Source organism: Nematolebias whitei, chromosome 2, assembly GCF_014905685.2.
Source record: "Nematolebias whitei isolate Nwh7 chromosome 2, NemWhi1, whole genome shotgun sequence".
NCBI classification, from domain to species: domain Eukaryota; kingdom Metazoa; phylum Chordata; class Actinopteri; order Cyprinodontiformes; family Rivulidae; genus Nematolebias; species Nematolebias whitei.
Genome location: NC_056499.1, coordinates 57,256,342 through 57,269,596, shown reverse-complemented (window position 1 = coordinate 57,269,596; position 13,255 = coordinate 57,256,342). Strand labels below are relative to the sequence as shown.

The following is a 13,255-nucleotide window of genomic DNA, read 5'->3' as shown; positions in this document are numbered from 1 at the left end:
GACAGGGCATGGTTTGAGGCATCAAAAAAATCTACCACAGCAAAGCAACATAAATAGAGATAATACATTTAGGCCAGTGGAGGCATTGAGTTTAGGGAAGGTCGTAGCACAGTCCAGTCCAGAGACCCCCTCCCAGCCATAATCAAGATAAGAGGTGCTATGTTTATCATCCAGCTTGGTTGACCTTCTGTCACAGGTCCACGACCTGGGGGAAGCGAGGGGTGAGGATGGGAACAGAACATTTTTGTTTTCCATAGCATTCAGTGGAGGAATTGAGATAGTTCACCTTCCAAGCAGGGCCAGATTAGCAACCCCCAGGGGCCCCTGGGCACTGAAGCTCACAGGGCCCCCTCCCTAACCTAACACAATTTTATTATATTATATTTAAATATATATATATATATATATATACTGACCCTTTCCAAAACATTAGAATATCATGGAAAAGTTGTTTAACTTCCATAATTCCATTCAAAAAGTTAATATTTAATAGATGATAGATTCAGGGCCCACAATTTAAACTATTTCAAGTATTTATTTGTTTATTTTTACATAATTTGGACTTCCAGCTCATGAAACTCACAAAAACAGGATTTAAAAAAATTAGAATACTGTGGAGAAATCAGCTCAAATGTTGCATGAATGTTTTAAACTGAGTGTGACACTGATCATCTACTAAACTCAAAGCACCTGCACAGGTTTCCCCAGGTGTCATTGAATTGCTTCACTTTGGTTCAATTGTCTCAGTTCAGTTCAATATGGGGAAGACTACAGACATAGTTGGCCGTGTCTTCCTGGTCACCCACTGCTGCACTTGGACCTGGACTGTCCTCAGTGATGGAGACAGTTAGGACAGGAGGTGCAGTGGAAGGTCTCTGTCCTAAAACCTCATCCATGAGGACAAACCAGGGCCAAGTCGCAGCAGCAGCTTCCCACTAACTCCTTCTTCTGACCCGCCTGGATATTTGCAGTCCTGAACAGAAGACATGAGACATCACAGTTAGCAAGACGAGCAACAAACATTTTTTTTAAACTTTACATGTATTAACAGCTTCACGTACAAATTATATTCTTCATTACACATGCACATACTTTGTATTTATTTTTTAGGTTGTCCCAATTCTTTTTAGCCTGCAGAGGAGTTACTTCTCCTGTAGGCCCATCTTCTCCAAAATTATCCAAATAACATCAACATAAAATGAATGAAAAGGGGGAACATGGAAAATAATATCTTAAACCCACATTGAAAAACTACAGTTTTCACAGCACAACACTAGAGGACCTGTATATATTAAGATCTCAGGTTATGTACAGTATGAGGGTTAATGAAACTGTACTCAGAAGCATAAGATGAATAAATGGATTCATTCTTGTACCTCCATGCCACAGCTGCAGAGTGTTTTGGACCAGTAAAAATGTGTTTGTTCTCATTCTGAAGTTTAATAAAAGCTTCGGTCTGCTCCTTGCTCCCTAAAAAAAAAAGCTTAACGGTGATAGTACTACGGGACCCGCTGTACGAGCTGACCTCCGACAAAAAAATAATACTAAAAAAAGTATCTACACAAATGACAAAAGCCTATCGGCTGCTTTAAATCATAACCGCTTTAGGCTTTTAATTTTTTATCCCACATTTTAACATACTTACATTTAAAAGTACTTGCTCGCTGCTTCGTCCGCTATTACGACCAGAATTTTCTGTGTGCCCGCAATGCATCTTGGGATAGGGTGGACAGCGAAGGATACACGGGACCTGTCCTTCAAATCTGGGGAAAAGGAGGCCGCATTTATGGACCGCATTGAAGGAGTCTTCGAATTGGGACAGGCCTCGGCGCGTCGCTGTGACGTAAGCGGCCTTCAAATTCAGCCTTCGAAGGATGCAGCCGCTGGATTGGGACACAGCATGAGTTTTATTGTCAATGTATCAGGATACAGTGAGATTATGTTTGTACAGTCGTCCGAAACACGGGCGGAGTGCACGTTGCTGCTGCTATGATAGCACGGCCCTTTATTCTTTATCAGAATACTTTTAGATAGAAGAGAAAAGGGGAAAAAACATAAGGAGAGATGTATTAAAAACAGATCTCTCACACCGTGTCCTAGACAGGGCACGGTGTGAGGCATACAAAAAATCAACCACAGCAAAGCAACATAAATAGACATAATACATATGCGTGTGGAGTGGGTAGGGTGTGGGGGTCCCAGCACGGCCGTCAAGCAGATAGTAGTTCATGAGCAGATAGTAGTTCATGTAAACTTTATTGTCATTACCATCTCATGTGGTACGTGAGATGGAACAAAATTATGTACACAAGTAGTAGTAGTAGTAAGTAGCAGTTTATTTTAGTATTTATATATATTAAGGCATTTTAAAACTTTTCCCACACTCTTACAATGTTCCTAAATGCTCTGAAAGAGCACAGCATATCATGATTGCTGCTCTATGCCACCTGCCACTCACATATCACCAAGATGAGATGATATGTGAGTTAAAGTCTGACAAACACTCTCAGAATGTGGAGCTTGGTTCTGAGAGCTCAACTCAGGAGTCTGAGATAATCATCAAAAATACATGGGTCATTCACACAGAGGCCGGAAAAGCTAATCTTATCCGAGGGTTTTAGCTGGAATCGATGGTCTGAAGGCATAGCAGACGTGTTCAGGCATAAGGCATCAGACAAGTGCAGCGGACAAAAAGTAAAAATATAAAATAAAATCACAATCACAGGTCCAAAATTATTTAAAATAAATTATTTTTAATGATTTTGCACTTACTGCATGCAGCAGGTTGGGGGCGAACTGTCCATTTGAAGCATCAAGATATTTCCCGGTGGCCTGGCCGTTCGCCGAGGGGGACTAAAGGCTCAGTTCCGGTTGCGCTTGATTATTAAAATGAAGCTGCTCATGCAGCATGGATTGTTTATTTAAACTGTTACAGTATTTAAATTTAAATTGTTTATTTACACAGAAGGAGGAAGATTGGGAGTGATGAGTACGAATGTGAATGCAACGGAGAAGTGGGCGGGGCAGAGAGCCACAGGTGGAGATCATGACACGCTGCAGGAGGGAACTTCTCCCTGCATTTGGTGCAGCAGGTGCTAAATTATTTCAAATAATTTATTTTGAATAAACAATCCATGCCGCTTGTGCAGCTCATCCATTAATTAGCCAATTGTGTGTCATGTCCAATCTTACTTTGAAAAACTGTGAAAGAGCGAGTCTGCGAAAGTCGAACCGTGAAATAGCGAGGGACTACTGTACCTGGAGAAAATCAAAGCATGCATGGAGAGAACATGCAAACTCTACCCAGAAATGTCCCCAGCCGGGATTTGATCCAGTGACTCTCTTGCTGAGAGGCAACAACTCTATCCACTGAGTCACTGTTCCGCCATCACTGACACATAAGTGATTAAACATGACCCAGGGTAGATGAATGGAGTTGACATCAGTACACTCCTGCAACTATGCATAAATGCACGGATGCAGGAAAACATGCTGTACTTGAAGGGTTGTAAGCATACTTGGGTATGCGTATAAGGTAAGTGCATTAGAGCGAAGTCAACATGACAACTGCTAAGTGTGAAATTGAAGTACAATTGGCAGAAGTCCAGTTTGCTCAACTTCCATTAATTGTTTGATGCCTTTGCAGAAAATGTGACCTGTGAATGGCAACTAATTTTTCCTTTAAAATGAGATTGTGTTTCCAGCTGCAAAGTTGGCAAACAATCAACATATAGAATACAAAGGTCCAGAATATGCTGGTGATCAAGTCAAATCATTTAGCTATGTAATATTTATTTATGCACCTGTGAAGGTCAAAGGTATTAGAATATTTTTGCATTCAAGATTTATTAGTGTGTATTGCTGTGTATATCTTAAACACTATTCTGATTTTTAGTCCATGTATCACGACCGCCAGGGAGTAGCAGTGGTGCCACCCACTGTGCCAGGAGCCTACCTGGGGTTACCTGAGAAGGGCATCATGAGGAAGCAGAAGTCAATAGGTATGATGTATCTACAGTTAGTATGTGCATGAAAATGTGCAAATATTGGCCCAAGTCATGAGGGGCATGTCCAGTACCTTGCACTTTTCAACTTTTCATCATCTATTAACGCCTTGCATTGTGTGCATATTCTGGCAATATTACATAAAAATGATCTGGTCAGCAACATGTGCTTTCAGGCAATTTTATTGGAGGTCATTAAGCATAGCCTATGCTGAAACTTAACTCTCACTGCACAGCTACATGAATATCATGCAATCAGTTCCATCAGCATTATGGCACAGAATGAGGGCAATAGAAACACCTACACAACAGTAGTGTCTGATTTGATGATGCTAAAGTCCAGTCAAGGTTCTTTATTGTCATTCTCTTCACATGTGGCACATGTGATGGAACGAAATTGTGTGCACAGGGTCCCAGTTACATCCAACAAAAGTATAAATTGTAAATGAAAAACAGTAATAAGATCTAAGTTATGAACTAAGAAATACGCTAAACTAAGAATATGCTAAGCACTAAAAGAGAAGCTAGAAGAGACAAGCTAAAAGAGAATGCTTACAATTTCAAACTAAACTAGTAAGTTTCTGGAGAAACTTTGACAGGGACTGCCAGGCTGCTGCCGATTTAAATATTTGATTTGACAGTACTCTGTGTTGGGGTTTGCTCTCAGCTACCAATATGCCAAGTTTCAGCTGAATTGCTCTAAAAATGGCAGAGTTATCGTGTTTTTTCATTTAGGTAAGGTAGCCATCTTGGATTTTTGATTTGCATTAGTAATGTATAACAACTCGCACTCATCTACATCCATACTAAATGTCAGCTCAATATCTCAAAGAATGAGTGAGTTATAGTCTACTTTTTGCCTGCTGATGTAGCTGTGGCAGCCAGCTTGAATCAAAATGGCTCCAAAAGTTAATCATTTCTAGAGATACATGTGATGATTAATTTCTGTGAGTTTCAGTCAAATCCAACAAGCTGTTCATGAGATACAGTAGGTTGCTAACAGAAAGGCCATCTATGTTTACTTGTATTACTAAATGTGTCCCAGAAGTCAGGTCAGAGATGCATGCATGCTGTCAAGTTAAGGCTCCAGTATACTGCCATGTACGTCCGTTCACGCTTACGTACGCGTGTACTGTACGCAGAGGGTTCAGTCATTAAACTCCAGCATCCACCCCGAGCAGCTGCAGAGCAGCTTCACAGACAAGGGGCGTTTACCTTCGGGACAAATTGAGGTCGCCAATTGGTCATTTGCTGACATGCTTACTGGATTGATTGACAGGTCAGAAAAAAGAAAAAAAAGCGAGCGCTGGCAGCCTCAGCCACAGTGGTGTTCTGTGTTTATATGTTGTTAATAAAAAGATCTAAAAAATTAAAAGAAACAGAGAGCGCTGGCTCTACAGCCCACACATCAGACCAGCCCACCAGGAAATCTCCAGACCCTCCGCAGCCATGCTGGACCTGAGTTTAATTCGCTCGTGACAAATTCCTCCATTTCTCACCATTTCAGTCATGGCATCAACGGAGGAGGAAGAGATCACTTCCTCTTGGCAAAAAAAAACAAAAGAAAAGACCAGATCAGAGATGAAGAAGGGGAATTTTATACATTGGTGTCGCATACAAAACAGTCCGTCGCTGGGCAGTTTATTGTGCGACACCGCGTACGCGTATGCGGTCGTAAAAAATTGAACTTTGCACGGAGGGTACGCACGTACCTCTGCGTACGTACGTGAGTACCTCTGCGTATGGATGTACGTGGCAGTATACTGGGGCTTTAGGTGGATGAAAAGAGGTGTTGAAGTCAGAATGCACATGTCTGGTGGAGGTAGACTTTTGAAATAAAGCAATCTTAATGAATGAATGATAAATCAAAGAAGTTTTGTGGGTGTGTTGAGTAAAATAAAGATTGAATGTCTGTCTGTCAAGGTACTGAAACAATCGAATGTTATTATAATATTTTTTTGTAATCAAAAGTTCCTTTATAATCTATTTTGTGATCAAAAGAAGTATTCATTAAGTGATTGTAAGTTTGATCTGGATTTCACTTTTAATTATTAAGTCAAGTGATTTTAGAAGAAGCATTTTATACTTTTCTATTAGTAAGTTTTTTTCTCGTTTAGGATTAGAAGAGCCAAGTTCAAAGTTGAGAAACAGTCACTTGAAGCAATTGACAAGAAACTCAGTGTGGTGACGGTGGATACAAGGATGTTACGCAAAGCACGAGCTTACAACAGAAGTGGAAGTACGCTGTTTAGACAGCTGAGCGGTTGCTTAAAAACCACATGCTGAAAAAATGGAGACAAACTTTTGAACTGTTGAAAAGTCTTCAAAATGATTGACAAGTTTTCAAAATGGATGTTAGATCAGAAACAAGCCAATCAGAGACAAGAGATGTTTAAAAAGAAAAGATAGCAGACGAAAGTCGGTCAGTCATTTCGGGTAGAGATGGAACACGGTTGTCAAGCTCTGAAGACTTGGATCACATCTGAAGAGGGAAGATTTTGGGAGGTTTTTAACATACTTAGTTGGATTTTTGAACAGCATCCCCATATGGCCAACTTGTCCCAACCTAGGAAAATTACCAGGTCTTGTACCAATTGCAAAACGTCAAATAGAGGAAGAGCAGCCATAATGCAGGATACCTTATGGTAAACTTTGGGCTCACTGCTACTTGACTCTAAGACCTGTGAGGTGAAATAGGGGTGCATCCTCCAGATGAAGGTTGTTAGTGCCAGGTCACATCTTTCTTGAATCCGGCCTATGAGGGCCTGACCGTAGTATTGTTTGGGTAATACTCAGAAGTCTAGGGGGGGGTCCAATTACCGGTTAGACGAGGGCTGGAGGGGTGTTAAACCCTGAGACGAAGACAGTGTGCATGTGCGTGCGTGTGTGCGTGGGTACGTACATGTGTCTATGTGTGTGTGTGTGGGGGGGGGGGGGGCGCGCAGTCACACAGATGCAGGAGAAAGAAAAGACAAAATCTTGCTTCGAACAAACACGTGCTGTGTAAAAACCACAAGGTCTTTTGATAAAATTCTTGAAGCGTGAGTGATATAAGATTTGGTTCACACTCGTGTATATTTTCTCATTTTTACAGCACTATTTGTCAAAAATATGACAAGTTAAAAACACTCCTCACAATGTCATCTGAACAAAAAAATTGTCAGAATTATAATGGAGAAACATAGGAAATAGCTGTACTCTCCCATCTGAGGCACCTCACGACCAAACCATAACGCCAATAGCCAAGTCAAACATACTGGTGGAAAGTCAACAAAAATTACTATGGTTTATATATAATATATAAGCATATCTTAAAAGATGTGGTGGTAGGAAGAGTTTGATCAAAAACTTTCTGATATTATTTCATGTAGCTGTACACTCTAGGTCACGTGACCTCAGAGCAGCAGTTAGAGATCTAGGGGCAGCGTCATTCCCCAATCTGTTACGGAACCCGATCCGTAGTGTTGCTCATTTGCGCATGCGCTAAAAGGAATACTTCTGGGTCACACGGATCGCTGTTGAATATACTTGATTAAGGAAAATGTACTAGTATAATTCCGTTTATGAATAAGAACGGTCTTAATTTACTTAGAAAACTATGTTCTCTATCTCCGCCGATTTTCAAGTTGTTTATTTACACCACTTGTATACAGTTAAAATCATTGACATATTTACGTCATGGTTAAAATGATATGCAACTTCACTGAGCGGTACTGTTTCACCATGGAAATAATTCATTCTGTATCTTGCAGGGTTTTTCTCATTCAGCCCAGGCTGGGGGACAGGTCTAATGCGTCGCTTATCATCTTAACCAGTGAATTGTAATGGAAATATGAGTGGCTACATGAAGATCGGTGGAGATAGAGCATGTACTATTCTAAGTAAATTAAGACAGTTTTTATTCATAAACAATGGCAATCCGTGCGACCCAGAAGTTCACTATGGATCGTGCTTTTGTAACAGATAAGGGAATGACAGGCAGGGCAGCTGACTCAGGACCCAAAGTGATTTCAGACTGAGGCATGTTTAGAATGGTGTTGAAAAGAATGTGAGGGTTGTGACTGTTTGGGTTGATAATTTTTGAGAAATATTTGTTTTTCTCTTGTTTAACGGGGGTCTGATACACTTTCCAACATGATTTTAACATATCAAAGGAAACCTGGAGTTTATCTTTCTTCCATCTATGCTCAGCTCTCCTGCACAGGTGTCTTGCTTCTCGTGTGGTCTCATTTACCCAAGGGTGGGGCGTGCATTTTCGATTCCTTAGCTTTAACAGGGCAACTGAGTCTAGGATCTGTACACAGGCCTCCTGATGCCGAGAAAGCAACTCATTTGTAGTAAGACCCACAAAGAGTTCAGAGTCAGTAACAGAATTACTAGCAAAGATGGAAGAGAAGAGTGCGGCGGTGGAAGGGTTAAAAATCCTACAGGGCCTGGGTGAGGGGGAGGTACCAGTTCACAAATCAAAGAGGTGTTGAATAAAACCGGTTTGTGGTCAGAAAAAACAGTGTCACCAATTTCTAAATCAGAAACAGACAAACCATGCGTTAAAACTAAGTCAAGGGTGTGGCCCTGCTGGTGAGTCAGACCAACAACACTCTACACAAAGTTAAAGGACTGGATGAGGTCTATAAAGTCTTGAGCTAATGGTTTATCAGGGTAGCACACATGGATATCAAAATCTCCCAAAATTAAAACACAATCATATTGGAGCAGAATACCAGTTAGAAAGTCAGAGAGTTCATTTAAAAACTGTTTATACCATACGATACCATTTTACAAACCGGATTCCAAAAAAGTTGGGACACTAAACAAATTGTGAATAAAAACTGAATGTAATGATGTGGAGGTGCTAACATCTAATATTTTATTCAGAATAGAACACAAATCACAGATCAAAAGTTTAAACTGAGAGAATGTATCATTTTAAGGGAAAAAATCTGTTGTTTTCAAATTTCATGGCGTCAACAAATCCCAAAACAGTTGGAACAAGTCCATTTTTACCACTGTGTGGCATCCCCACTTCTTACAACACTCAACTGTTCAATCGTATTGGGCCTTCTTTGTCGCACCTTCCTCTTTATGATGCACCAAATGTTCTCTATAGGTGAAAGATCTGGACTGCAGGCTGGCCATTTCAGTACCCTGATCCTTCTCCTACATAGCCATGATGTTGTGATTGCTGCAGAATGTGGTCTGGCATTATTGTGTTGAAAAATGCAGGGTCTTCCCTGAAAGAGATGATGTCTAGATGGGAGCATATGTTGTTCTAGAACCTGAACATAGTTCTCTACATTAATGGTGCCTTTCCAGACATGCAAGCTGCCCATGCCACAAGTGCTCATGCAACCCCATACCATCAGTGATACAGGCTTCTGAACAGAGTGTTGATAACAACTTTGGCTATCCTTGTCCTCTCTGGTCCGGATGACATGGCGTCCCAGTGTTCCATAAAGAACTTCAAATTGTGACTCATCTGACCACAGAACAGTCTTCCATTTTGCCACACTCCATTTTAAATGACCCCTGGCCCAGTACAAACGTCTGAGCTTGTGGAGCTTGCTTAGAAATGGCTTCCTCTTTGCACTGTAGAGTTTCAGCTGGCAACGGCGGATGGCACGGTGGATTGTGTTCACTGACAATACTTTTTGAAAGTATTCCTGAGCACATTCTGTTATTTCCTTGACAGTGGTATTCCTGTTTGAGGTGCAGAGACGTTTAAGGGCCCGGAGATCACAAGCATCCAGTAGAGTTTTACGGCCTTGACCCTTACGCACAGCGATTGTTCCAGATTCTCTGAATCTTTTGATGATGTTATGCACGGTTGATGATGAGAACTTAAAAGTCTTTGCTATTTTACGCTGGGTAACACCATTCTGGTATTGTTACACTATCTTTCTGTGCAGCAATGGTGGAATTGGTGATCCTCTTACCATCTTGGCTTCTGAGAGACACTGACACTCTGAGAAGCTCTTTTTATACCCAATCATGTTGTCAATTGACCTAATTAGTGTTAATTGGTCTTCCAGCTGTTCGTTATATGCTCAATTTCCTTTTTCCAGCCACTTATTGCTACTTGTCCCAACTTTTTTGGGATTTGTTGACACTGTGAAATTTTGAATCAACATATTTTTCCTTTAAAATGTTACATTTACTCAGATTAAACTTTTGATCTGTCATCTATGTCATATGACAAATAAAATATTGACATTTGCCATCTTCACATCATTGAATTAAGTTTTTATTCACAATTTGTTTAGTGTCCCAACTTTTTTGGAATCCGGTTTGTATTTATAGAGCACTTAAAACAGCGACAAGGCCAACCAAAGTGCTGTACAGACAGAACAACAGGTAACACACAAAGCAAAATACAAAAAGATGTGTCAGAATATAGACATAAAAACGATGCAGATAATGACGACAAACCAGTGTGGAGCATACAGGTTCAAAACAGATCATCTGGTGTTGAAAGCCACCGTATAGTAGTGGGTTTTTAAACGGGACTTGAAAACCGAGAGGGAGGGGGGCCTGTCTGACAAGCAGAGGTAACTCGTTCCAGAGTCTTGGTCCTGCTACAGAGAAGGCCCTGTCACCTCTGCACTTAAGATGAGTTCCTGGAACTGTGAGGAGCAACTGGTCCACTGACCTCAGGGAACATGGTGGGACATACGGTTGTAGCAGATCAGAGAGATGGGGGGGGACGAAACTGTTCAGTGATTTGTAGACATACATGAGTATTTTGAACCGGATTCGAAAGTGAACCGGTAGCCAGTGCAGTGAGGCCAAAACTGGCGTAATGTGCTCTCTTTTGCCTGTACTGGTTAAAAATCGGGCTGCTGCATTCTGGACAAGTTGTAGTCATGCTATGGAGGTTTGACTGATACCAAACAGGAGCGAATTGCAGCAATCAAGCCTAGATGTAATGAATGCATGTATTACTGTCACCAGGTTATTTTTGGACAATATGGGCTTCAGTTTAGACAGCCGCCTCAGTTGGAAGAAACATGATTTAACAATCATGTTTACATGATTGTTAAGTTTCAGGGAAGGGTCCATCATCACTCCCAGATTAGTGACTCTTTGTTTTTCTGACAGGGCTAAAGCAGAGAGGTCGATGCAGTGGTTTGTGTTTGTGTCATTGGGAGGGAACAACATGACTTCAGACTTCTTTTCATTGTAACTTAAGAAGTTTAAAGCCATCAAGTCCCTGATGTCAGCTAGGCAGTCGAGCAGAGGATGAATAGAGCATGTGCCATTGTGTCTTAGGGGGAAGTAAATTTGACAGTCATTGGCGTAGAAGTGGAAGGGCATGTTGTGTTTCTGGAAAATAGCACCAAGCGGCAGCAGGTATAAAGAGAATAGGAGGGTACCCAGGATGGAGCCCTGCGGAACCCCCCATTTAAGCTCTGCCGCTGCAGAACTAAAATCCTTGATGGAGACACAAAAGGATCTGTCAGTGAGGTAAGATCTGAACCAACTGAGGGCTGACCCTGTGATGCCCACCCACTGCTCTAACCTAGCAATGAGGATCTCATGGTCAATGGTGTCAAAGGCGGCTGTGAGGTCCAATAGGACAAGCAGCACAGAATCACCGGTATCAGTGTTTAAGAAAATGTCATTAAAGACCTTCAGCAGGGCAGTTTCAGTGCTATGGAGAGGTTTAAAGCCAGATTGGAAAAGCTCTAAGATGGCGTGACCCTCCAGGAAGCACTTCAACTGGGACTCGCCTATTTTCTCCAGTACTTTAGAAACAAATGGAAGTTTGGAGACAGGCCGGAAGTTGGACACGACTGAGGGGTCAAGGTTTGTTTTTTTTCAGAAGAGGCTGGACAGCAGCGTGTTTAAAGGATTTTGGCACTGCCAGCACATCTAGGGGTGGGGGTGTATGTGTCAGGGTCTTATTCTCTCTTTTTTTTTCTCTTTTTTCTCTCTCACCCCCCTGGTTCCCTAACTGCCATTCCGGGGGTGGGGTCCGGGAGAAGGGCAGGCTGTCGGGTGTTGACCAGGACTATGTGGGGGTTCGGGGTCTGGGGGATTGCCGTAGGCGGTGCTGGCACTGTGCTCTCCCTGGGGTTGTTTGGACCCCCTGAGCTTGGCTCTTGGGTGCCATGGTTGGCCCGCTGGCCGGGGTGGCTGCCGGGCCTGGTGGGCAGTCGGCTGGGGGCGCGTGTTTGTTAGTTGGCGGTGTGTGGGGGTGGTCGGTGGCGTGACCTCTTCGTGCCGGGGGTGTCCTGTCGGCTGGGCGTGGCCTAGGCCGGGTCTGGGATATTGGCTCCTCTCTGCTCGAGAATGAACGGGTCTACCTCCTGGGTTTTGGCATGGGCTGCCCCCTGTAGAAGGCGGGTACATGTCTTGGACCTGGGGGGTATAGAGTGCGTATCGGGAATAAGAATGAAATGTATCGTTATTGTATGTCTTTGAGTGAGTGAGTGTGAGAATGAGGTTGGGACTGTGTGATTGTGTCTGTGTATGAATGGGTATTTGTTAGGCCGAGACTCGGACTGCCCCTTCTTTGATACAACTGGGGGTGCTTGGCATCGCGCCCCTATCGCGCGGCCCCATGGTGGGGTGTGCCCTTGCCTGCTGGCGCGTTTGGGGCCCTTGGTGTCGGGGGCTGGGCGCCTGAGCGTGTCGGCTCGGCCTGGTGTCTGCCTGGTGGGGCTCGGGTCCTCTGGCCCTGTCGGGCCTTGGCCTGGGTGGTGTGCATCCTCGGTGCCCGGGCCTCGGTGCCCGGGCCTGGAACTGCATCGGTGCGGCGGGTTCTGGCGGGGGGCCTATGAGTTTGTCGCCGTTGTCCCCGGGGGGTCACTGCATGTGGTCGCTGGTGGGGATCTTCCAATTCTCCCCTGTGGTCCGATCTGGGGGGTGGGTGAGTGGTTCATCCTGTGTGGGTGGCTCTGGGGGCTCCGCGGTCGGGGTCCCTCCTGGGGTCTTGGGCTCTGGTCCCCATTTTTTTTGTCTGCCTCTGGTCTTGGGGGTCGGGTCTCTGCTGCTTCACAGTTACTATTAAATGTTCTATTAGAGAAGCCTTATGCATGCTCACAACCACACACAAATAGATGCAGGGATGCTTATGTAGGCTTTATATGTAGATATATAGATATGTAGTGAACTAAGCCTTAGGTCAAATCTGGCCTTCCTGGGACAAGAACTGTATTTCATTGATTTGAGTCCAGAAACACAAGATTAAGTTCATCCAGAGACTTTCTAAGTGTCCTGCACTGATCAATTGAAAGAACACTCTTTTTTAT

At 43.1% G+C, this 13,255-nt stretch overlaps 1 protein-coding gene across 1 annotated transcript in view; it reads left to right on the top strand.

The window, feature by feature from the left end:
• The window catches only part of LOC119424973 (SH3 and multiple ankyrin repeat domains protein 2), a gene marked incomplete in the record, with an annotated part of 297,817 nt that overhangs the window by 187,477 nt on the left and 97,085 nt on the right, over positions 1-13,255 (top strand). The window contains 1 exon segment of the mRNA XM_037692499.1: positions 3,896-4,001. Within this exon segment, the coding sequence (XP_037548427.1) occupies positions 3,896-4,001 (106 nt within the window).